Source organism: Phaethon aethereus (genome assembly GCF_964289735.1).
Source record: "Phaethon aethereus genome assembly, chromosome: 1".
In the NCBI taxonomy this organism is placed as follows: Eukaryota; Metazoa; Chordata; class Aves; order Phaethontiformes; family Phaethontidae; genus Phaethon; species Phaethon aethereus.
This window is the reverse complement of record NC_138575.1, coordinates 121,105,553-121,131,158: the sequence shown is the minus strand read 5'-3', so window position 1 is coordinate 121,131,158 and position 25,606 is coordinate 121,105,553. Positions and strand designations below refer to the sequence as shown.

Sequence of the window (25,606 nt, the reverse complement as noted above, 5' to 3'; positions counted from 1 at the left end):
GAAGCCAAACACTTGGGAGCTGGGCACTTACGGGTTCTTTAACCTTAGGCCAGCAATTTCTTTGCATTGCTGATCAAAAGAATCAATTAGACACCACATGAAACCAGTTGTCCCATTTTTTAGGAATAACTGGTGCCCTTGTCTGCATAGCCACCTACCCCAGAGGACTGCAAGACTCCAAATAATTCTGTTCCACAGAGATGTGGCATGCCACCCCCGCACCATCCTTTGCCTGTCCCTTGTCTCTGTCCCAAAATCTGGATCTTGGAAGCTAGCAGTCCCATAAGCTGGCTGCTGGGAGCTGGATGGATAAGCTGGCAGGAGAATATGCAGGTTTCTGCTTGGCAGTCATAGCTCTCTTGGAACCGTGCCTGAATCCTAACAGAGCTTTTTGGAAATCAAGCCATCTTGGCATTATTTTTTTTATATTTAGACAAATGAATTGGCCAGTTCTGAGTTCTGACAAAAAGCCAGGAATACTACCCACCCTGTAATGCATATCTAACGGGAGGAGACTACGATTGTACTTACATACTTGATTTCTGGTATTTTATACCTGTCGACGATTTGCCTTTGCAACTGAAATAATACCTTTTCAACATGTTTTGCTTTGGCTTGTGTTAAATGCAATTTTCTTTCTAGCTTTTTTGTAAAGTAAACTGAATCCCCTTTCCTCCCCATCCTGCGAAGTGGAAACAGTAGTTACTGACATCCTCAGAAGTAATCATCAAGATTAGCCTTGCTAAGGATACTTATTCTTAGCAGTACTAGTTTCTTACTCTGCATTTGGCCCAGCTCTAGCGGTTTGACGTTGGGGTTCATACACATCTGCTGACAGCAGAGGACTATTGGCATCAGACATCCTAAGGAGAATAATATTCTGTGGAAGAGGAGGTTCATGCCTCCTAAGTATGACGTGTCCTCCTCAGTCTTCACCGGCTCATCCTTGCCCAAGACCTGCCTTTTCTGCTCTGGGTTCCAAAACCAGTCTGTCCTCCACGTCTTTCCCATCTCAGTCCTCATTTGTTTGGCAGCTTGTTCTTACAACCCAAAACTGGTCTTCCCCTTAAGAGCTCCCAACATTCCTCCCAGCCTCCAGTTACAGTCCTCTCTTTCTTCCAGTCTCCAATTCCTCCATCTCCAGTGGGTTTCAGTCTCTTCCCTTCATGTGGGAATTCGTTCACTGTCAGTGCTGTACTTCACCCCACTGCTTCCTTGTCCCAGTCTCGCATCCTCTGCCAGTTTCCCAGTTCCACTTTACCAATCCCCATCAACTCTGCTGTCCCACTGCAAGTCTGCTCCCAACTTCTGACTTTCCCCCACTGCCCCTAAATCCAATTCTATAATTCCCTTTTGTCATCCTGGATACTGCTTCGAGCTTCTGCTCCATCGCTTGCTGCTGCTATCTGCATGCCCAGGAATGTGGGCTGGTTCCCCGCTCTGGTCCCTTGACCCCCACATCTCCTTTCTTTCTCTCTCTATTGAAATAACTTTTTTTCATGCTTCCTGGACCCAGCATGGGCAGCTATACAAGCACAAGAGAGACAAATTTGTCTGCTTTGATTTCTGACATCTCACCAGACTGCGCCTGCCCCACGCGGCTAGAGCTGACTCGGCCACTGAAGGCAGTGCTAGGCTGTGTTCAGCACTGTTTGAACCCTGGGAGCTCTTAGCTGTTAGTCACTGGAAAATGTCTTCTCAGGATGTGATAACTGTGGGGTTATTGTCTATTTATTTCCTTGGTTTTGCTCAGACAGCAAAATTTGGGCGCCCTTGTGATGACTTTTCATAGGGACAGCAAGACGACTGTCTGGTGTTAGTGCCATCACCTGCCAAACTTGAAATCAATGCTGTTAACCATCGGGCAGGTGGGAACTCTCAGATTCTCACAATACATGGGGTTTTTTTGCTTTTATGGTAGGATCAATATATTCTACATCCCTGTTTTACCACCCTCCCCCCTTATTCTTGGAAATGGCCAAACAGTTGTTGCTGAAACTTTCCAGATGAAATGACTCAGCCTGAGGCAGACACCTGGCCTGGAAAAAATACTATCCAAACAAAAGTCAAACTGCAAGCAAACAAATATAGTCTTATAATGAGAAGTGCTGGCAAACAAAGAAGGAGGTTATATTACCCACCACATCTGTAAGCTTCATATTTCCATTGAAAAACAACCCTTCAAGTGGCAAGGTGGTAAAATAATAACAGCAGCATCTCTTCTACAGCATTATAGTAGATCTCAAAGCGTTTTAAAAACAGGAGTGAGTCATTATCTCTTTTTTTTTATTATGTAATTTATAGTAATAGTTTTCTCAGCTACAGTAAAAGCCATCAGTAGTGATGATTTTCTTTTCATCAGCCTCATGGGACACACTTCTCATGTAAACAGCCTGCTGCTATTCACACTTCTCTGACAGAAATTAATTGAAAAAGAAGCCCCTGAGAGGGAAGGGTGCAGCATCATTAAAATAAAAAGTGTGGTGTTCAAAAGGACTGTTTCTGATCTTGTAGAGCATACATATCGCATTGATTTAGAAGGCTTCTCATTGCCTTATGCCAAAGTAATAACACTTCACCTGTTGTGAACCGCATGAAAGAATTGTACCAGCATGTTTCTTCTTAGAAAACAAGCAAACCAAACACAAGTTCTTTCTAAATAACTTCATATTGGAACTATTTGAATAGTTTCTCCTCATCTTTCCTGGGAATTACCTATTTTTTTCTAATATATAAGACGTTATTTGTGGATTTGCACCGCAGATCAGTTCAGGGAGGGCTGTTTTAGATAGTGAAAAATATGCCAGCACAAAAGGCAAAAAACATCAGGGGAAATCTTTCAATGGTTCTTGGGACCACGGAGCATGCTGTCATTGAACAACCTGCTAATCTGTTTATGCTTCAGTCTGTGGCATGGATTATGGCAAGTGTTTCATGCATGTATCTAAGACATAACTTCTTATCTGTCCTACTGACTGAACCTTGCCAATAATTTGAGTCAGAAAAAACTTCCAGCCTTGGTGTCCTTCAGATACTTCTTTCATTATATCACTTTCTGCCGTTCTTTCACTATCCCTTGCAATATCTTTTGGGATTCCTCCAAGCTCGTTGCAATTCCTTCAGGAAGAAACAATCAGATCTCTCAAAGTGACTGGAGTTGTCATATGCAGGAATCACTCAAGGGCCATGCAGTGAGAATGGATGAGAACATCCAGTCATGCAAAAGACCCTGCAAAAATCCACTTAACAGTCATTATCAGGTCACATTATGGGCATGCAGAGTTGTTACGGGGAGCAAACAGTGGCAGCAGTCTGATTTATGGGAATGTGCACTTTGTTAATGATGAATCCCATGTGAGAACCCGAGCATCTAATGCATAGAACTATCTGAAGAAAAGGCTAAAACAGCCTGGTATTCAATATGTGAGACTCGACAAGCCTGTGTGAATTTTTGCCGTTCAACATACAACAGATCAAGGTTAGACTTGCATTAAAATAGCTGATTTACATTCTTTAAAAGCTGACAAGTGTCATGTGGATGCTGCAGTTAAGTGTCTTATTTGTAGCAGTAAGCTTCTAATACATTATATTCCTCATGAATTCACCTCTGACGCTGCAGAAAATGGTCACCCCAAAACATATGTTAAAGTTGTTTTGTTACTATCCTAGTCTTCATGATGAGGAATTAGTATGTACAAATATAAAACTTTTCATTTAAATCTAAAATAAAACTCACTCTTTTTGTGCACAGTCTTACATCTTTCAAACACAATTTGAGCTGATGTATGAATGTGTTCACTTTTTGAATTATTAAACAATATGAAATAAGTCTTAATACTTGAATAAGAGCCTTAGCTAAGGAGTTCATGAGCATCTGTTATATCTGATACACCTAGCATATTATGCCTAGGTTTATCAAAAACTAGCCCTGTTCTCTGTTTTACAGTGCAGCTTTATTTACTTTGGCTTTGAAAGAAGGCATGTTCTTGCTCTTTTTTGTACGTATTTTGTCAATTATATTATATACTTTCTTACATATTTGTTAAAATGGCTCTTAAAATTTTCAGCACTTTTTACTGCATCAAGTGAGTGTGTAACCACATATAGCACATATAGTAAGTCCATATAGAAAGCAAGACTGTGCCTACATATGAATGGAATATGCTGGCCTAATTTCAAATCAATGTGTATAATACATAGCATGCAAAAAAAGACATATCAGCCCTGTGGAAACAGAAGGGTGATACAAAACCAGCTGCTTATGTACAGTTCTGGGATAAAAATGAAAGGGAAGCTACTGTGAAACCAGTCAAACTATGCACAGGAATGATTTTCAGAGCCGGAGATCATTCTGTTGAAGTTCACTGAGAGAGTGGTCAGGCATTGGAACAGGCTGCCCAGGGAGGTGGTGGAGTCGCCATCCCTGGAAGTGTTCAAAAAACGTGTGGATGTGGCGCTTCAGGACATGGTTTAGGGGACATGGTGGTTCTGGATTAATGGTTGGACTTGATGATCTTAAAGGTCCTTTCCAACCTAGTGATTCTGTGATTCTGTGATTCTGTGATCTAAACCCAGAACTTTTGGCTCTAGTGATTTACCTGCTTTCAACTTTTCACAGTATTACAGGAGGACAAATATTACTTTAGGTCATGCAGGGGCTAAACAAGGGCAATAGCCCTGGACCGCGTCCCAAAAGTACAGTAAAAACAACTGGTATGTGCTTCTGAATACATAGCCTACAAGTAAGGCTTTTTATCAGGCAGCACTTTAACAATAAAGGTAACTGCACGTTGTGCTAATACATTCTTGCAGCTGCTATCTTATCTTCAAATCAAGAAGGTTTTGTCTTTTAAAAAAATAAATAGCAAATGCATTCCCTTGGGCAGGGAACTGAGCTTCCCACCATCCTGGGTTTGCAGGGTGCTTCATATGATAAGGGCATGCACTTTTCCCCTCGCAATGGAGGCTGAAAAGAGGTGGTTCAATAGATGGATGAGACATGACACAAAAGCATTCTTGGTTTCTACACAACATCTTACATCCTCTCTTATTTTGGAGGAGCTCCCAGAACAGCAACAGGGAGCCTGTGAGCTACCAGCGTTGCATTGCAGGAGAGGGGAACGGGGACTGAGGCGAAAGGTGAAGGCTATCTTGTAAGCTCCCCTGGGAAATACGCACCACAGCATTTGCTCTGCCACACTCAGAGACAGTTTCTGATGAAACAACACAGCCTGTGGTAAGATTTTGAAGATGTTTGAATAGAGGTTAATTTTGGTAACTAATGAACCTACAAGTAAAGGGAAATGTGCAACAACAGGGGCATTACAGGGATTATTTTGGGTCTTTTGGTTTTGGTTTTTTTTCTTTTTTCTTCAGTGCATACAATTAGAAAGGTCCAAAGAATATAACGGTATTCTTTCTTTTCAAGACAAGGAGGGGAACAGGGTATGAGGCTCGACTCAGTAAATGCCATTAATAGATAGTTCAATGAATGACATGCCCTACTGATAAGATTCAATACATGCAAGAAAGAAACAAAAAAAATCCAGTGCTTCAGTGACTGTCCACAATTTCTCAGACCATCACTCACAAGGGATGGGTCTGTTTAGGAGAAGCAAGCGATGGCTGAGACTAGTTACAAATGCCTAGACTGTGACTAGGGTTTGTGCAGAGACAAAACAACTTTGGCTTTTACACTCCCAGCGCATGAGATCTATGGTCACACAGCTGCCTTAAGAGGCTACGTAGTTTGGTGGGTATTGCTTTACAACAGCCAATGGACCTGTATTATTCGCCTGTTGTGAGTATTCATTGCCAAAGGTGATTTATATCATGGGCACAGCTCCTGCAACAGTGTTGTTGCAAGAAAGTCCATTAGGGAAATGTTTGTAATGATGAAGCAGACAACTTTCTTTTTGCTCTGCAGAGCCACAGGAGAGGAACACCATGTTCACATGACTGCTGCAGGAGAGAGGCTATCTATCTGCAAGATACTGTGTTCTAGTGAATCATCTCAGCAGTTTCTTCTAACATAACTCCCATGGAATGGAGGGCAAGAATTAAGGATGTTCCTCTGCTAATGGAGAGCAGTGTGGAAGCCCTCCTTGCCCTCCTTTACAGTAATCTCCCAGAGGTACAGAAGACCTTGCTAGGGCACAAAAACATAATTTAAATCTTCCTGCATTAGCACTAATGAGGCTGGCCCATGCTCCTTTTCTTAAATAGACACTTAATTCAAGCACTCATCAATAAAGCATTCCCAAGACCTTGCACTTCATTGCATGGAGCAGAGATTGTCACTCTTTTGCCTATTGCGGGCAGAGGAAGAAACATCCCTTCCATGTACAGAAGCACACATACCCATACAGCCATCTCTCTATATAATTAACATTTAACATCTTACATATAAAATAGCATAATTTAACAAAAAAAACCGAACACAAGCTCTGAAGTATGGTCAAACTAACCATATAGGTTATTCCCCACCTACATATAGGGAAGGTATATACTTCAACACACACTTTGAAGTATTGTAAACATATTTTAAATACATTTGTCCTACTGTCACTTTTGTCCCTCAGAGTCAAAGTAGTATACATCCCTCATTCTTTTAATGCTGCTTGGCAGTGATACAGCTTTAGTTTACAAAAATATAAGCCATATGCTGGTTAATCAAGCTTGTTATTTTCTTCTGTCAGGGATATATGTGAACTTTTTACTTCAGAGATAGATACAGATATATATACATATATGGCAACTTTTGTATTTCAGAAATTATTTGGCCTGACTTCAGGTGTTCTTTATTCTATGTTTTTAATAATTGATTTTTTGTGATTGTTTCCTTCTTCAAACCAGCAGGAAGAAAATTTACCTGTTATGTTAGGTCACCAGGAACTGCCTTTATCAGCCCAAACTGGTAAATACTGTAGCTGAAAAACATTCTTGAATACTTCAAAGTTACCACTAGACTATTTACTTCTTTTAAGTACTGGTTTTAAATTACACACTGGTTTTTAAAATAAGCTCCTTGTCAGGACTGCAAGCTGCTGCAGGTTGAATATACATTATATTTTATGAAGCAGAAATAAATGTTGGTTTCCTCTGTATCTTAAAAACCTGAGTAGAGGGAAAATGTGCTGTCTATAAATATTTTAGCCAATTTCTGAAATGCTCTGCAGGCTGCTAGTTAAATTTTAGAGTTGGTAAATGCAGCCTTGCAAATCAATATTTTCTGAAAAATACTTCAGTGTGATCTTGCTCCCTGTTTTCTTCATCAGGGAGATGAAGAGTGAAAATGCACATAATAATCCTTGAGCAATATGTTGTCTGACTTTTGATATAATTTTGTCCATGAAAGACTGGCTTAATTTGTTACACACTCAGCAGAAAGTACAGAAGCCATTTGCCACCCTGTCGTGAATTTTAGCATATCTTTCAGTAATGATGCCTGAAACTAAGAGAAGGGTTTGGGCAGAAATGTGCTAGCCAACACAGTAAGGGAGGCACTTGGCATTTAGCAGATATTTCCACTCATCAAGGGGAAAGGTTATGTCAAAACCTTTTGACGGTCTCATTCTAAAAATTTCTCATTCCTACTTATAATATAAATTGCTTGTCAACAAATGCTAAGAGAGATTTGGCCTCTTTCTGCTGTTGTACAAAGAATCCGAAATACCTCATGTCAATGCGTTAGCTGCACTAAGGTAATTAGTAGAGATATTTTCCCTCACTTTGTGACATTAGGTCCCCAAGTGAAAAAAAACAGTTAATTTCCAGTGCCCAAAGTTAAAATAAACACAGTATTTTATACCGAGTTTCTTTTTTCTGTACGCCTGATCTACCAGATTTTCAAAACAACACAACGGGTTTTAGCGATTTGAGAGCTGGCAGTCAGGAAAAGGCATTACAGCGTGTGAGAAAAATTAATTGCAGTGGCACTTCTCACAACCACAGACAGCAAGCTGCTCTCAGAAGTCGGGGAAAACCTGCAAGGATGAGTTGTGGTACCCGATGTTACCTTTCTGTGGCAGCTGCGCGCTGTCATACCTTCTCCTCATCAATTGGCATCATGGCTATGCCAGAAACAGTGGAGTTAATATGTGGTTTGTGTCAACCTCTTGCACGGTGATGTGCGTGCACACAAGCATTCGAACGTGCCTTTGAACAATGCCTTTTCCCTTCGGGGGGATTGGTATCGCTTCCTTAGTGATAAACTTTCTTGCTCCTGGTGGAGGAGCAGCCAACATATGCAATGATCAAAAGAAGTGCATTGAACTAACATGGTAACGGTCACAAATACCTATCCCTGCATCCCAGAAATGGGGTACCGGCAAAAATGCTGTTAGTGAAGTCCTAAAAGCTGCTGAGCTCTTCCTGGGATGTCCAGGCAATCTCACTGCTGAAAGACCTGGAGAGTCGCAAGCTGGCAGTGGGATTTCCTGAAGAGATGCTCAGTACTCTTGCGGGAATCTGCCAGTGGTGTCTGGTGTCTCTAAAAGCCAGGGATTTCACTGCTTGTGACCTCTGCTTATGCATTGGGTAGTCAAGGAAAAAAAGGTATTTGCAAAAGATGTGATATTTTTAGCTAAAAAATGCTCCATGGCTGTCAAAGGTGTTGATTTTACATATTCAGCACTGCACATCTGCTCCATTATGTTATTTCCAGAAATGAGACTCTAACTGTAACAGCTCCTCTTCTCCCTTTCATTTCAGTTCCGCCTTTTATTCAGCCTTTTGAGTTCCCGCGGTTCTCCATCGGGCAGCGGGTCTTCATTCCCTGCGTGGTGGTCTCCGGGGATCTGCCCATCACGATCACGTGGCAGAAGGATGGCAGGCCGATCCCAGCCAGCCTTGGGGTGACGATTGACAACATTGACTTCACCAGCTCCTTAAGGATTTCTAATCTTTCACTGATGCACAATGGGAATTACACCTGTATAGCTAGAAACGATGCAGCGGCTGTGGAGCACCAAAGCCAATTAATTGTGAGAGGTAAGTAGATGTAATTAGTTTGAAGGGCACCAATTAAGCGGAATTTATCAGTATTTTGTAGTGACATCTGTTTGATGGGAAGTACAAAAAAGAGGAAAATACGGGAATCCCTCTCCATAACAGAGAGCACATAGAGCAATGAAGCACGGGAACTAGTATGAGTTTTTCTATCTAAAAGTCTGAAAACTAATCAACAACTCTGGAGTGCACAGGGCAGACGGGAGCCACAGGATTGACTTCCTGGAAAATTTTGTAGGCACAAGCCTGTTCATTGAGTTCAAGCCTTTGAAATTGTATCGAATTCCTCTCTGTTATTGTTTTAGTCTGATTATCCCCATTTTTTATTTAGATCAGCCTCTCATACAACATTATGTCAGCAGGAAAACAAAGCGTTGATGTTGACTTCACAGGGAAAAGATTCTCCCCGATAGCATGTTGCTGTTCTTGTTCTTATTTGTGTTTATTACACAATTAGCTTGATTCATTTGCTCATGCTGACTTCACGTTTTGCCTTGAAATAGAGGTGAATATACTTTCAGTAAGGAAACGTTTTAGGTGGGAAAGACCTTTCAGAGAGATACCTTTCCTTCAATAGCATTTACCTTTCAAGTTACATCTTAGCCAAGTTCCCTAGAGATTATGGCTTGTGGTACATTTTCAAACTTACTGTGCAAAACTTCAACAAAACTAAATTGCTTCCTTTCATTTCTGAAAGTTTTTTAAAGTGTTCTAAATTTTAATTTTTTAAAAATAAGACAGTTATAGTTTTCCCTCTCCACCATCTCCCTCTTGCTATCAAGCCACTAGACTCCTCAGAGAAAGAGGGCACATACTGTAATACTGCAAGTGACCTGGGTAATTTCTGCCTGTTGCAGATCGCTACATCTTATATTTCCTTCTGCAGGTTTATCAAGACAAATCTTAAAACCACTCAGGGGGGTTTCCATCTTTTCCAGGCTTTTTTTTCTCCCTTAAAAACTCACTTGAAGCAAAACTTTCTGAACAGCTCTTCCTTTTAAGTCAAATCTTCCCACTGTCCTAGGACTATCCTTAATGAATTTTTTTTTTAATGCTAGTATTACCAAAACTCAATGGCAAATAAGTCCATTGCTTTTTCACTAGTTTTGATATGAATATTACTTTAATGATTTTTAAAAAATCACTGCTTTTAATCTTCTCCTATTCAGTACAGATGTCTATTACTTTCCACATCTATCCAATAATTCTTAAATTAAGTGGTTTATTAACCGCAGGCATTTAATTACTCTTTTCCGAAACTGTTCTGTTAGCTTTTAACGCTATCCATCATTCTGACAGTAAAAGATTTTCCTCACCTTCTCTTTTCCTGGAGAAGGGAAAGTTGACAACCTCCCGTCAGAACAGACAGTCCACTGGCTACGCCTGCCCTACGCAGGAACGCCGCATCTAATCACAGCTGAGATCGTGCCTGATACGCAGTTATACTCAGTGCTCGGAGTGGTGGGAATGAATCGCTTTAGCAACTCTGGGTTCCTATAGGCATTTCATCAAAACAGGGGTGGTAGGACAGGATGATATCCAGGGGAAAAAAAAAAAAATTGACATAGGTAATACCTCTGAAAACTGGCACTCTGCAAACACTGTCTATCCTTTTGTCTGCACCAAGATCCACGAGTCTATAACATCTGAAGTGAGCCCACATGTAGGGATTTCTGCTCTGCACCCCGCTGACTGGGGCAAGCCCTGCCTTCCCCGAAGGGTGTCCCTGCTCCCTGTGCCTTGCCTGGACTGCAGCTTCCCTACCTCCTGCTGCCGGTGGGCAATTCCTCTTCTGGCAAGCCTGACCTCTTTTCCCTGGACACGTCTGTCTCTGGCTGCTTAGTTTGGTATTAATTCATTTTCGTTCCTTGTCCAGGGGAGGAGTTCTGGGGAGCCTGCTCTTGCACCCCTGTCATGCCACTGACACCAACACCTACATTTTCCCTTTTTGCGTTGCTGCTCTAATTGCACCTCCTGACGAGGGCTCTGCCACAGCAGTGAGATGACAGCTGTTGGGTGCATGTACCTGAAGGGCATCCTTACAAACTCACGGGCACGGCAGAGGGTGACGTTTCAGAGGCTTGGAGCCTCCGGAGTGCTAGTCTTGCAACTTTTTAGGAGGTTGTGAGGGCTACTTCATTCTTCCCCTCTTGCTTATCTTTCTGCCCAGCTAGTGCTCTGCAGCAGTCTCCTTTAAGCCTCTCTCCTCTCTTCTCACTCTGTGTCAATTTAAATGGTAATGTCTTAATCAGTTTTGCATATGCATCTGGGATAATAGTTCTCACTCAGAGGGAACGGGGAAAATATAATACGATGTTTGACCTGAATTTTCTGCCAAAACCCTGTTTCATTACACATAGGTCAGAAGACAGACAGCCATCAGAGAGTCACTGTTGGTCACTACGTGTCTGCATCCAACCTAACCTAGACACATTGAAGTAAAAGCTTGTTTCCTGTTATCTGTTTCTTCTTCAGGCTTTCTGATCCCTCATCTTTTTGTTCATAAGTGCCATATAAGTGAAACATAATATTGTTCTAAATCAACTAAACAGTTTTTCTCCAAACGAAGGGGGAAGAAATGGTGCATAAACTCCTCTTGTTTCTCGTCCACATTGTGTGATGGTTTCTCAGCAGTGTGTTTTAAACTTAAATGTTGGCTTTCCTAAATGTCAGGGAATGTGTTCTGGGAATATCTTATTTATGTGAAGTTTGTGCATTTTGATATGAGAATAGACAGTGAATGGGAGAGGAAAGTAAAGGGAAATATGTTACCCACAAAGTTGCTTTTTCCTTATCTATACTGTCATTGTATTTGTTTTAAAAATAGTCTTAAAAACGATGAAGATTAGCACATTTCCAAAAGAAGTAGGAGTCTATATCATTTTACAGTGCGTGGGTAGACTTAGAAGTAGAACCTAAATCCAGTCCATTCCTAAGATAAATGCTTGTTGCTATATTTGAACTACTAGTGAGTACCCAAACTTCTGTAGAATCCATACAGCCACATGAATTCTTCAGCTTTACAACCTGAGATTTTCCTCAATATTTTCTCTGACAGATCACATGTATATGCTATTTTTTTAGCATTAATATTTTTCAGTTAAGTTTTAAGTCTGCTAAATGAATTTCCCATGTTCTTCCTACAAATATTATTTTCCATATCTAAGCTGTACTGCCATTTTGCCAGGAGTATTAAATGGCAAAAGAAAAACAAATACTGGTCTGTTAAAATCTGGGGGCACCTTCACTGTTCCCATTATTTTGTGCTCTGTAAAAGCAACTAAGTGGCAAGAAGGACCCTTAAAAATACCTGGCCAGCAAGGCTGGATTTCCCCTGATTTAAATACCAGAGGAAGATGACCAACTTCCACAGAGCTTCATTGCAGAGCATCACATAGGAGATGGAAGGTGCCTGCTGAAAGAAAGTGAGAGGAGAAAGATTTTAAGCAGTTGTGCAGCCCTGGGTAAGAAGCTCTCAGTGCAATCTCAGTTCTCTGCCACAGGTTTCTTGGCAAGGACCTGGAAATTAGTCACATGTGCTGGACACAGATCTGTCGGTAATTCTCCCCTCCACAATTTATTGGCCAATTTCTGACAAATCTGAAGGGGAGAAAATGTACCCAGTGAAGCTGAAAGACTGAAAACTTAATGAAAAGAGGTGATTGATTAGAAACACCTTTACTGTGTGTAATACTAGACACCAGAGAATCTACTCAGGTGAGCCCTTCTCCAAACACAAGAACTGTTCCAACTGGAGTCTGTACCCAACCACAAGATACGAATCCACAGGAAAGCAGGCTTTATTAGTCCTAATGTTTACAGAATATCCTTTAAAAGCTCATTAATTAGCCACTGGGAGAAGCCCACCATCTTCGCTGCATCTAGGGACTGCAGGTAGTCTGTCCAGGTGGGTGAAAACAGGGCTTTCCTTCTCAAAATCTTGTGCTCTGCCAAATCCGAGCCTGCAGTTCCTCTGCAAATTTGCAAGCTAGAAGAGTTTCTCAAAAACTCAGAAATCATTATTATTTTGACTATCTTATTTCTTGTCTCACTCCTGGTTTCCTAGGCATGCTATTAAGAAAAAGGAAAGGATAGGATCCTGTCATGAAAGCCATCCGTAGAAATTAGGAAAATATCTTCTCTGTCAACTACTTATATCATCATGTGGAATTAATTAAGGCTTTACTCATTAGGGCTGTATTCTAAAGAGTGATTAAAAATCTATATACACTTTATCATGTGTTATTCATTTCTGTAGGGTTCCCTAGAATGGGAATGAAGTAATTATAAAATAAAAACCAGTGAAAAATATTTTAATTAGTAACCAGAAAGAAAAAGCTCATAAAAGTATTATGAGTTCAAAATTTTTTAGATACTGCCAGAAAAACAACTCAAAGATAGTAGTGGGTGCATGAATCATGGTTTTAAAATTCCTGTTAGTGAACATATCATAAGTTAAAATTGAGATAAGGTCTTTAGATACCTAATAACCCCCCTTAATGCATTTAGTCCATTAAGTGCAAATGTGTTTTCATTTTGTGCTCGCCAGGAATGTCGAATATCATTAAATAGTTAGGCACCCAATGAGGAGTCCCTGAGCCTTGATAGATAGCCTTCCAGATAGGAAGTGTGTATCCATCTGCTTTCTGACGTTTGGTGCTGGTGCTGGTGTGATGCAGCAAATGCAGTTTGTGATAGAAAAGCAGAGGAAAAGATTTATGGTTGCAGCTGGTGTCAAAACTAATTTACTCCCTTTGCTGGTGTTTACACTGTGGCTTTCAAGACTATTCTTGAATGATTCACTTCCCATTTAATGTTCTCATTAAACAAACCTGATCAACACAAGCCACTACGCGCTGTCTCATTTTGCAAGAGTACATCTTTTTTCTTGAACTGCATAGCAAATGGTTTCACTAAACCAGCTAAATCGACCCCTTAAGTCCAATGACCAAATTTAATAACTGTTCATCTTTGCTAAAGTACAGTGTTTAATGATCTCATTCATTAATACATCAGTGGTTGCTTTGGCTGATTAAATTTCTTCCATCATTTTGACAGTATGATCTAAATGTAAAGTACAAATATTCCATGTAAAAATGAAACATTGTATTCTGGGCCAATGTCATAGATTATTTCTTAACTCACTCCAGTAGCCTACCAGCGGAGTTCGTGTTAGGAGCCTTCAGAATTGCTCTCCAGTGTGAGGTACTAATTGCTGTACTTGGGAACCAGAAGCACTTGCATAGATTTGAAGTCCAGGAAGGAGTGTGCATAAAGCACAGTCAGAAAGGATTCTTGCATTTATATAAAGCAAAATTAAATCAGGGAATGTTAGCACACAGTCATATGTAGATTTTAGTTAGTAGTCTGTAAAGTCCATCATTGAGAGCAGAAATGACACTGGTAAGCAGCATCTTCTCAGGGTACCACTTCTTATTTTACCATGTTATCGGGATTGTTTCACACAAGGAGATAATAAAAGCATTCTTTTTTCCCTTAAAATGGCACTATGGCATTCATGTTATCTTCAACATCCTATTCTGATTGCTCTCATCCTTTGTTTTCCCTCTGTGAGAGCCAATGACTGAAAACACCTTTTTTAGGTCCTTTGAGTTCAGCATTAAATAGTTTGCATCTGTCAACTTACTGCTCTTACACTAAACAATTCAACAGCTCATTTCTCGTCTCAGATCCGTGGGCTGCATTAAATGAGAGAGCCTAAGAGAAACTCACTGTTAAAGCAATTTTAAATGCCCTCCTTTACGGGCTCAAGGGACTGTGCTGCTGAAACAAGGATGATAATAAAAGTAGAACTGTTCAGTCATATTCGTGAGCTATTTCAGAATGTTTCACTTCCAAAGGGGCAGAGGAGGCCCACACCTTTACAACTAGAGAGGGAGGAGGAGAACTAATTGCTTTCTTTTCTCCATTAACTCTACTTAAGCATATCAGACAAATTAACTTGGTTAAATTCTTACTAAGCAAATTTTCTTTAAGGGCTAATGAATTCCAGAAAGATAATGAAAAAGTGAATGTAGCCTTATGATTTAAAGCCAAGTGTCAAAATCTAGATCAACTAGTTAACTGCATTGTCTTCCAAAATATAGTAGGGCATAGCACTAAGTTATTCATTTGAAATAAAATTGACAAACAATTGATGAGGAAGAAAAATGTAAAAGTCTCCTCCGTTTACTTTTTAATCATTTCTATAAGAAGAAAAATCCTGTGGTTTACCTAGACAGCAATACAGAAACAATTGAAAGGTCATTGAATGAGTAATTTTGTTTTGCTGAAGCACCTCTTCTGATTTCTGTTGGCAATCTTAAGACTAAGTGTCAAGGGTTCACATCTTCAAAATCAGAGCAGCAGTTGGCATTTTTGTAAGTAGTCCTAAAGGAAGGTCAGATCTTTATTGAATATAGAAATTGTTTCTAGTACTGGATGTGGGCAGAGTTTTTGCCAAGTAAGGCTGAAACATGCTTTGTTTATGGAGCAGTGTCCTGGTTTCAGCCAGGATAGAGCTGGTTTTCCTCACAGAAGCTAGTGTGAGACTGTGTTTTGGATTTGGGATGAGGAACTATTGATAATGTGCTGATGTTTTGGGTTGTTGCTGAGCCGTCAAGGACAGTCCAGCTTCTTGTGCTGGCCTGCCAGCGAGCAGGCTGGGGGTGCACGGGGAGCTGGGAGGGGACACAGCCGGAACAGCTGACCCAGACTGGCCAAAGAGATATTCCCTACCATCCGACGTCATGCCCAGTACATAAACTGGAGTTGGCCGGGGGGCGGAAATCGCTGCTCGGGGACGGGCTGTCGATCACGGGGTGGTGAGCAATTTCTGTATTGGGCATCACTTGTTCTTGTACATTCCTTTGTTGGTATTATCATTGTTGTTCCCTTCTTTCTTTCTGTCCTATTAAACCGTGTTTATCTCAACCCACGAGGTTTTTCCTAATTCTCTCCCCCGTCCCACTGCGGGAGGGGGAGTGAGCGAGCGGCTGCGTGGTGCTTAGTTGCCGGCTGGGGCTAAACCACGACAAGCAGGATGTGGAAACCATATGATTGCTAATCATACACCTGGTTCTGGAGTGTGTATGGAAAAATTTTATTTCCATAGTTACCATTCTGGTATCCTTCTGTATTAAAAGTAATGATTAAAAATGCAAATACCAAGAATATCTGAGCAAATACGTATGTGTTATATTTATACTCAAAATACAGTGAAAACAATGTGATAAAAAGCCCTGTTCAGAGCTTGTCAGCCTTAAAGGCACAACACATCAAGAATAGGTACATGAGTTCATTAAAGATGTGGAAGGATGCATTTCCACAGAAATGCTCAGACAATGTTTACACTTGGCATCCATTCATTTTTCTCTATATATTGCCAAAGGGATTAGACAAAAATTTTATTTTAACAGATAACTTAAATGCAAATAGTATTTTAAAGGCTTTGGTTGCCTTTATTCCATACTAGGCAATCTTGCCTAGTTTGGAATAACTTTTACAGAACTTTTATAAATGCCTACCCATTTAATATAACAAAGAGTTTCCTGAAAAATTAGCACTTCTTTCCAGTGTCATCCATAGCAAACAAAGAATATAAAGAAAATGTTTTTCAAAGAAAAGGGAAATAAAACAAAGAGGTTACAAAAACTTTGTATTGTAAGAGAGATTTTAAAAGCCATTATACTCTTCACACTTTTCAGTGGTAGTGAAAAGTTAATCAGTCACTCCATTGCATCATTTGTAATCATTCACCTGTAAGACTGATACAATTGAGGTGTTTTTGTGTGTGTGTGTGTGTGTGTTGGTTTTTTTTTCTGCCCTCTTTATGGATAAGCAGCTTGTAATTGATTTTGCAGAAGCTGTGAACACAAATGTACTTACAGTTACCGAGGTAAAACAAGCTAATGCCACCGTGCTGAGTTGTATAAAATCAAACCTATTTGTGCAACTAATTGTACTTTTCACCTGCTTTGGAAAATAAGTACTTGGGACTCCTTTTGTGTTTGGTGATAAAATGGACACAGAACAGCGAGAAAAGAGCTACTGAAGCAAATGTCTTCTGAGAGTAGATCATTAGAACAGGGTGGGTGGTTGCCCAGGGCTCCTGTTGCCCAGATTTCATGTTTGATGCTTACCTATCATGAATTAGCATAACATGTGATTTATGTTTGTCAGTGTGGCAGCCGTTCGGAAAGCTGAACTGTTTGAGAGCAGTAAATATATTTCCTAGTATAAACGTGTCTCCTACCTCTCTCACTGTTAGTTTCTTCCGTTTCTTCTAGCCATTTTCCAAAGAGCAATGGAGCTTCTTTGTAAGTAATGGGGCAATAAACAGCTTTGCATTATAGCTATAGGATTCAACGAGCAAAAGGGATTGTTTGCTGCCCAGAAGATTGTTCTCCTCTTTTAAAAACCAGTTATATCGATGAAGCTGGAAAGAGAAAGTTGGAGGGGAGTCTGGATTATGGAGGCACAGGGAGGAAGGCTTGGGGCTATTGTGAGGAGGGCTCTCTGCACCTGGAGAGAGTATCTCTAGATGCCTCCAACTTTTAGCAGTCCTGTCCATACCAACAGTCAGCTCAAGTTTCTCCTTGGGACTCTCTGGTATAATGGGAGGTGCTATTTGCATAAACTATGAGAGTCTTTATACTGAAAAAACTTTAAAGTCATGTATTGTAGCACTGGTGTTTCTGCTGCGTTCCTGCTGCACAGGTTTTCTGATGTCCAAGTTGTACTGTGTTCATGGCCAGCGAGAGACGTTTCAGGTCCCAGGGCCAATAGTCACTGTACTGATGATTCCTTCCTATGCTGCCTTCCATTTCCTCACGCTACAGCCCTCTCCTGTACTTCCTTCCTTTATTTCTGGCACTTCTGGAGAGGCAGGTGGTGGGGTCTGATGGGGGTTAGGGTCAGAGCAAGGAGGGAGGGGTGGTTGGGCCTTGTGTTCTGTCTTTCAGGCAAAGTCAACACTGGCTGGACCTGCGGAGCTGTGAGCCCGTGAGGCTGCATGTGTGACCCCACGTGGATATGCTGCGGTGGGGTGGCGAAAGCAAAGAACTATTAGGATTTCTCCTTTACTGCATTACGTCTGAGTGTGTTGCTGTACTCCATTTGAGAAGAAAAAAATCTGTTACAGGCTCAGTCACCTTACTACACTTTCTCTGTAGCACTGGAAGGAATGACAAAAAGAATAACATGTTAGATAAGGACACAAGTAATTTACTTTTTTTCTCAGATATTTACTTCTTCACGTTCTGAGCCAAAGAACAGGAGGTCAGCGAAAATCTGTGACCTTAACTGACTCTAATATGACCATTAAGCAACTTTAATATTCAATAACTTTATTGGGTTTTTCAACATTCTTCAGAGTTTTCAGCTTTTCTTCCAAACTTTTGTCAAATCTGCAGGTTTTATTGAGACTTTGACATTTAGTATCAGGCCTTCCTGGTAAACTATAGGCCTAGCATTGTCACAGGTTGTTTTCTTCACTGTGTATCTGTATTTGGAACATGTAGAGCGTTTCCTTGAAATGAGCAGCCTCTATTTTATTTATGTATAAATATATATATATACTTGTTTATTTCTGGAGGACTCACAGCAGTGGTTTTATGCTGCCTTAGAATAAGTCTAATAATATGTATTACATTGATGCACATACATCTACTTCCATCTACTGCTCCTCTTCAACTTCATGCAAGCAAATGGTATTGAACTTTTCTACGGACGTTTGGAAAGAAAAGTTGTATCAGAATTTATGGTTCTAACACTGTCATTTTAATATGAAATTATCCGATTGCTATTAAAAACTGTTATTTTTTAAGGTTACTTACGCTACATAATTTAAATCTTCTTTTTCTAAAGCTTGCAGTTCATTGTTATAAAAAACAAACACAGAAAACTTCACTTGTTCTGAGACACCTGTCACACCTCTCCCTTTGTTAAGAAAGCATTTATTTTCTGACTATGACAGCGTGATTTATCTATTACTCCATGTTATAACCTCTCCCACAGAGAGTCTTTATTAGCTTATTTTTGTATCCTATCAAAAGCAGTGCTTTTGTTGTGCCTGGCAAGAAATTCATTGTGATTGTGCACAGAAAGTAAATAATTATCTAAACCCAACTTTACTATGTCACTGGATCATCAAAAACTGGTTTTAACTTTTGCTTGCCGCTACGAAATGTTGTGCCTCCTTATTTGACTGGTCTGCCATTTTGAGCTCCCGGGCAAGTTGCACAAATTCTCACGGCTTCTTTTGCGTCCTCCTGCAGTACCCCCGAGGTTTGTGGTTCAGCCCAGCGACCAGGACGGGATCTATGGAAAAGCTGTAATTCTCAACTGCTCTGCAGAGGGTTACCCTGTTCCTACCATTGTCTGGAAGTACTCAAAAGGTAGGATTCCTCCTGCTGTCACCGGGGACAGATTAATTCTGGTTTAGGAACAGCTACCTGTAAGTTACTGGTTTAATCTTCACGTTGTCAGCGGCTGGCAGGGTGCAGTAAGGGAAGTATCAGTCATGTTTATGCTGTGTTTCTATCATTCCCCTAAGCATGTCTTGCTGGCCGTTGTCACAGAGGCAAGGCTGAGCTCAGTGGACTTTTGGTCTGCCATAGGGACATCCTGGAGCTGTGAATGTGTGCCTGTGTTAGCTATGGCCTCAACGGGTGAGTGATGAAATGGACGCTGAGAGAAAAGATGTACTGCTTTAATTGAAACAGCCTCAGAAAAAGGTTCACTGGCAGCATTTGGCTGACTTTTTCCCCCCTTCAAAATCCATGATAGCATGGCCTATCATATCTTTTCAGCAAAGAAGAAAGGTCAGGTAGCATTAGCATAAGCAGTAATTCAGTATGCGCTTTACATAATGCTTTAACATTTTCCTCTCATGTAACAGAGCATTAAAACTGGCCCCACTTGACCCTCAGTAAGCATAGGAAATTGACTGCTTTTTAATTAAAATACGCTGCCTGCTAGATTGTATCTTCTGACCAGTTGTCTTCTGGTTGGTTTTAGCAAGAAAACAAACTCTACAAACTCTGTATCCAGTCTACACGGGTAACTCTTTAGAAAGCACAACCACGTGCTGTTGAGAAGAAATCTTGTCCGTGTCATTTTTGGTTTCCTTAGGATCTAAGTCTAAATTATATTTGAAGAAAAAGGGTGAGGGAAGAGAAACTTTCATGCTAAAGGCTAGTTTTGCCTTAATTGATAAATTCTGTTTCCTGGCAAGAAGAGTGAAGAGCTCCAAATGCTATTAATCTCAATGGTATATGGGTTTTTATTATGAATATAGGTCACAAAGAAATAATTCTGTTTTGTTGTGTTTGCGTGCTGAAGGAGGAGACCAAACCAAGCTATCTGAGTTGTAATTAAGTGTGAAGAGATAAGCAGCCTATCTTAATAAAGGAGAAATGGATAGTGGTTTGATTTTAGTGACAATTTACCATGAAGTGACTGTTTCTAAGATTTTCAATTAACAGATCTGAAGTTTTTAAGTCAAAGAAAGTAGACACTCGATGTAGGCAAAGCCATCAACTGCCGTTTCAGGTTTTGGCCAAAATAACTCTAGGTGAAAAAGTCAGTATTTTTGCAGAAGCCTGCATTTTGCTAATGGATGACTGCAATTTCAATACCTAGTCTAAGGTGCTGTACAGGTCTACAGGGTATATGCTACATCTTCCCTTAAAGAGACACATTATGTAATTGGTTTGTGAGCAAGATTTATGCCAAATTCTGAAATAGAGAAATTCTGAATAGAGATGAAACTAGCAGGTGTAAACCAACCAACTAGATCTTAGTTCATTTGTAGGTACCACAACAGAGTAGAAAGGGCATCTGTACACCTGAGAGTAAGTTAGTGTCATTGGCTTTCCATGTCAGTAAAAAATGAGAAAAGTGGGTTCATTTTTTTTGCACATTGGGATAGACAGGTAATGGAAGTGGAAACTTGCTGTCTTTAAAGAATAATGACAGTGATCAATACAGATCAATACCCCATAATCAGCAATAATCTGTTAAAGTTTTAAGTCCTTCAAACTTAAAGAGGCAATGGGCACACACTGAAACACAGGAGGCTCCATGTGAACATGAGGAGACACTTTTTTACATGAGGGTGACTGAGCACTGGCACAGGTTGCCCAGAGAGACTATGGAGTCTCATCCTTGGAGATATTCAGAAGCTGTTTGGATATGGTCCTGGGCAACCAGCTTTAAGTGGCCCTGCTTGAGCAAAAGGGTTGCACCACATGACCTTCAGAGGTCCCTTCCAACCTCAACCAATCTGTGATTGTGTGATTCAGGAGCATGTAGTCCTCTTTGCAGATTCATCCATGCAGTTGTGTGTGATAAGCTGCTGTCACTGCTTAGGAAGGACTTTGGCTGTAATAGCACTAATGATGTGTGAAGAGTAAGAAGCCTTTGCAAACTGTTATGCAAAATTTGGCCCAGTTGTAGCTATCCTCAGGAGTATCAACCCTTTGCCTTCTCTGAGCACCAAATTGTCCCCAGAATTTTTCATGTGAAGATCTATAAGAAGTGAGTGTTTACATCTATTTTTTTGGGCAATCAATTACAGACAGGTAGAGTTAGCAAAGCATAAATGTGCCTTCCAATTAAATGACAGGAAAAATGATTTATTAAAGAAAAAATATAGACAAAGGGGGAAGTGTGATATACATGTGACAAAAGCAGTTGAAAAATCAACAATGGAAACTGATTTTTGTGAAAACATTATCCCATTAACATTTCTAAGTTCATGGTATCAGCCACCAGAACCTTCAGTGTAACTGTAAATCCCTGAAGCAAACTCTTCTAGGACTAGAATAATTTTCAGTATTCATGTTTTGTCATTTTAATATACTAGATGTTATATTCATAGGTTGTTATAGCTTGCCGTTTTATACTAAATCATTCTCCATAGTATTTATTCATTGTATTTCCTCCTGGGCTGACTCAGCCAACTGCGTATAGTAATTAATGCTGACAGATATCAACTTCGTGTACAGAAAGTGGTATGAGAATTCCATTGAAGAAGACTACCTTATGATTTCCCTGAAAAATCCCATCTCCTGCTGCCACATTTGGTTGTAAAACCCTTTGTTACTAGAACCATATTTTAGTATACACTTGGATTGTTCCTAATGCTGGAGGAACCTTAACTTGTGGTGGGACTCTGTACAGCATGCTGGCAGTACAGTAGTATCCTGTCCCTATCCTCTAAATCAGCCAGTGCCTTATTTCCAAGGAAAAGTAGGTTCTTTCTTAAAGCCAAAGTTGACACAGAAAACTTTGGCTTCCTGCCTTTTTATGGACCTTATATTTTTACATTACCACCAGACATGGCACCTCATGCCTGAATAGTGTTCTGAGCTTTTTGTTTCTTTCTTTCCTCATAATTTTTTTTTTTAAACAGTCCAGATAAATACTGGCTACAGACATGGCAGAACAGAGATTTTCTGTGTCATCAGTCAGTCAGCTGTAGGGGAAAACAAGCAACACAGTCACTGATGTGGTTTTCTACGTTACCCAGAGTTTCTTAAACAAGGTCCTAGAGGTCCCTTGAGTATGCCATGTCTACTACAGCAGACATCCCTCTTAGTCATAAGAAATTCATTTGGTGTATGCATAAGAGATGTATACACAGTGTGTGTATATACATCACTTGTGTGACTGTTCAGCTGTAATTGTCAATAATTTATCAGCCTCTAAATGTACAACAAATATGCCTTTTTACCCATGAATGGTCTGAAAATCTCCTTCATTTTCTTTCTCCCTTTTTCTGGTTTTTCCACACCTGCTTTAAGCCCTTTAACATGGGCAAGTTATTGCTACTATTGCATTCCAAAAGTCTTTCTTCTTTCCATTTAATGAATTTCATTTTGGCAAAGAACCATTCTGTTTGTTCTAATGATGCCAGAAGCCATTCATATTTTAAGTGAATTGAGCCTCTAAGACCAGGAGGATATAGTTTATGCCTTATTAAAAAAAAAAAAAAAAAGCTTTCCTTCCTAACTAACCTATTTCCATGGGGGTCCTGCTTTAGGTGCTGGCGTTCCTCAGTTCCAGCCGATTGCACTGAACGGTCGTATCCAGCTTCTCACAAATGGCTCCTTGCTGATTAAGCATGTGCTGGAAGAAGACAGTGGATACTACCTCTGCAAGGTCAGCAATGATGTGGGAGCAGACGTCAGCAAGTCCATGTACCTCACTGTTAAAAGTAAGAACTAAAAAACTTCTCTGTGATCCAGATATTACCGTTGAGTGAAAAGGGCTTGTCTACTGCATCCTTAGTTTGGAGGGAGGGGAGGTTGGGAGGAAGGGGAGAGCTTGATTTTGTGGGTTTTGCTTTACTGTTGGTATTTAACTGCCTGTGATAGCACCTGGAAGTTAGTATGGTTAATAAAAAACATTGTTTAGTAGAGGGAGCAAAAGGGACTTAAAGATGAAAAGGATTAACATCTCATTTCAAAAATTTGTATCATGTCTATGAGCTACAGCTGAGTAATGAAGAGGAAGTAAGAAAATTCTTTGGTCAAGGGTAAAAAAAAAAAACAACAAAGGAGAAATACCCACAGCAACTGTTACAAATCTCAGAAGTTGAAGAAAATATGGATTATGAAGTCCCCTAATCTATTTTCAAGATGTCATAGATAGATACTATAGACACAATTAATTACAGTAGATAACACAAGATGCTGTAACATATTATAAGATATTACAGATACAGCCACAGTATTCATTTTGACTTAGCCACTGGCAGATAACTTTCAGAAAATGCGACTAGTTCTGTTGAATCTAAAGTGCATAAACAACCTCAACCTATCTATACTTTCTAGGCACAAGAGACAAAAACAATCCAGTTTTTAGGTGCATGTTAATTATAACTCCTTCAAACATGAACATAGCTGAGAATATAGAGGAAATATTATGAAAAGTAAAGCTGTAGGGATCATATAATTTCTCACTGGAGAAAAAAAGAGACTATTGACACTTCAGCACGTCAAACGTTCCTGGACAACCTGTTAGACCAGTATTGAAGGAGGTCACCAAGCCATGCACTTTCATGTTTGTAGGATTTCTGAAGATTGACCGAGTGCTTTGAAGTTCTGAGATGTCAATTAGCTTGAAAAAGGCTTGCCCTTGCAAGCAAAAAAGGTTAGGTTTTTCTTCTGAAAGGAAGGAAAATCCAACTTATTCTCCATTGGAAAGATATACTTTGACTTAGACTACTAATGCTTAGTTTTAGGGGTGGTGTGTGTTTGTTGTAATGTCAGAAATTTATTAACTAAGGTCTTTGAAAGGAAGAGCGTCAACCTTGTTAGATTTGCAAGTCCAAGTACCTCAAATGTGCTCTCCACGTTCTTTTTTATTATATAATTTTTTTTATTTACCATAATGGCTTCACCTTCTGAAACATAACATGATACCCCAAACTCTTAAGCAAGTATCTTAATTGCATACTTTTTCTGTGGATCAGTAGAAGTTCCAGTTTCTGTGGTTTCCATAACTGGCCATCTTTGGGGCAATCTTCAACTGTAGTAGCAGTGCACTGCTGTAATATGCTAGAGAAAAACAGCTTTCCTCTGGTTGGCAGCTATGCACACTGCCTGTCTGATCACTGCATGCAGTTTCATGTGTGATAAAAGAGCATCCCTTATCAAATAAGAGCAGGAGCTTCCCCGGAGAGTCAGTTGCTGTTTGAATCTAATGAAAACCCCTTCGGCTCTGAGACAGCAGGCAAGCACGTCTGTACACCCACACACGTCCACACTGACACACGTACTGCTCCCGGCACGGTTGCTAGAGCAAACGTGGTGGGCGTGTTGGTGCGTGTGTAGAAGGGACTTTAGCTTTAATCAAGCACACATTAAGGACAGACTGCTTTGGAAAGTGACCTGAGTAGAAGTGTGCTGTAGTGGGCTTCAGGTATAGCTGGATCCCCTGTTCTGGCAGTGTGGTTACAGCACGTAGTGTTTGCACCTCGTCAGGTGGAGTGACTCCAAAGTGAGGGCCTGGACCTGCCTTTATTCTCTCTTGTACTGTATCTTGTCATTTGTTGTTTTCTTGTTTTTTTGTGGTTATTCTGGCTCCTTTTCCCTCTTCCCCACAAGCCTGTTTCTGGACCCCATTCCTCAGGTATAGCCCTACTACTAGATAAAAACCTGGGGCTTCCTTCGTGAAATCCACAATGTTCTTAGTTGATCCTGCTCCACAAGGTCACCCTACATGTCTTCTTTACTCAGAGGCAGAAGGTGAGACCTGACCCAGGCAATTGCTCCTGGTTAACAGAGTTGGTAAGTAAGAAACAGCCTTCCAAAACATAAACAAAGATTAACACCAGTATATTTTCTTGTGGCTTCCTTGTGACAAATTGGCTTCCCACCTTCTTTCAGTCTATATGTGGGTTGTCTGTGATCAGTAGCTCAAATCACCTGATAAAAAAGTAGAGTGGCTTAGTTGGATTTAGTTACTGCTCGTGAAACTAGACTGCCTCTCAGAAAGAAAGGCATGGCAGCAGTCCCTTTAGAACTGCCTCCTTCACTTCTTAACTGTCCTTTGTACCACGGATACCTCAGATGTTAACCATTCATAA

At 40.3% G+C, this 25,606-nt stretch overlaps 1 protein-coding gene across 1 annotated transcript in view; it reads left to right on the top strand.

Annotated features, from left to right (window-relative positions):
• Positions 1-25,606, top strand: part of DSCAM (DS cell adhesion molecule) — a 491,161-nt gene that overhangs the window by 313,511 nt on the left and 152,044 nt on the right. Inside the window, exons 9-11 of the mRNA XM_082014240.1 lie at positions 8,713-8,991; positions 19,287-19,406; positions 23,057-23,230. Of these exons, the coding sequence (XP_081870366.1) occupies positions 8,713-8,991; positions 19,287-19,406; positions 23,057-23,230 (573 nt within the window). The remainder of the gene's footprint in view (positions 1-8,712; positions 8,992-19,286; positions 19,407-23,056; positions 23,231-25,606) is intronic.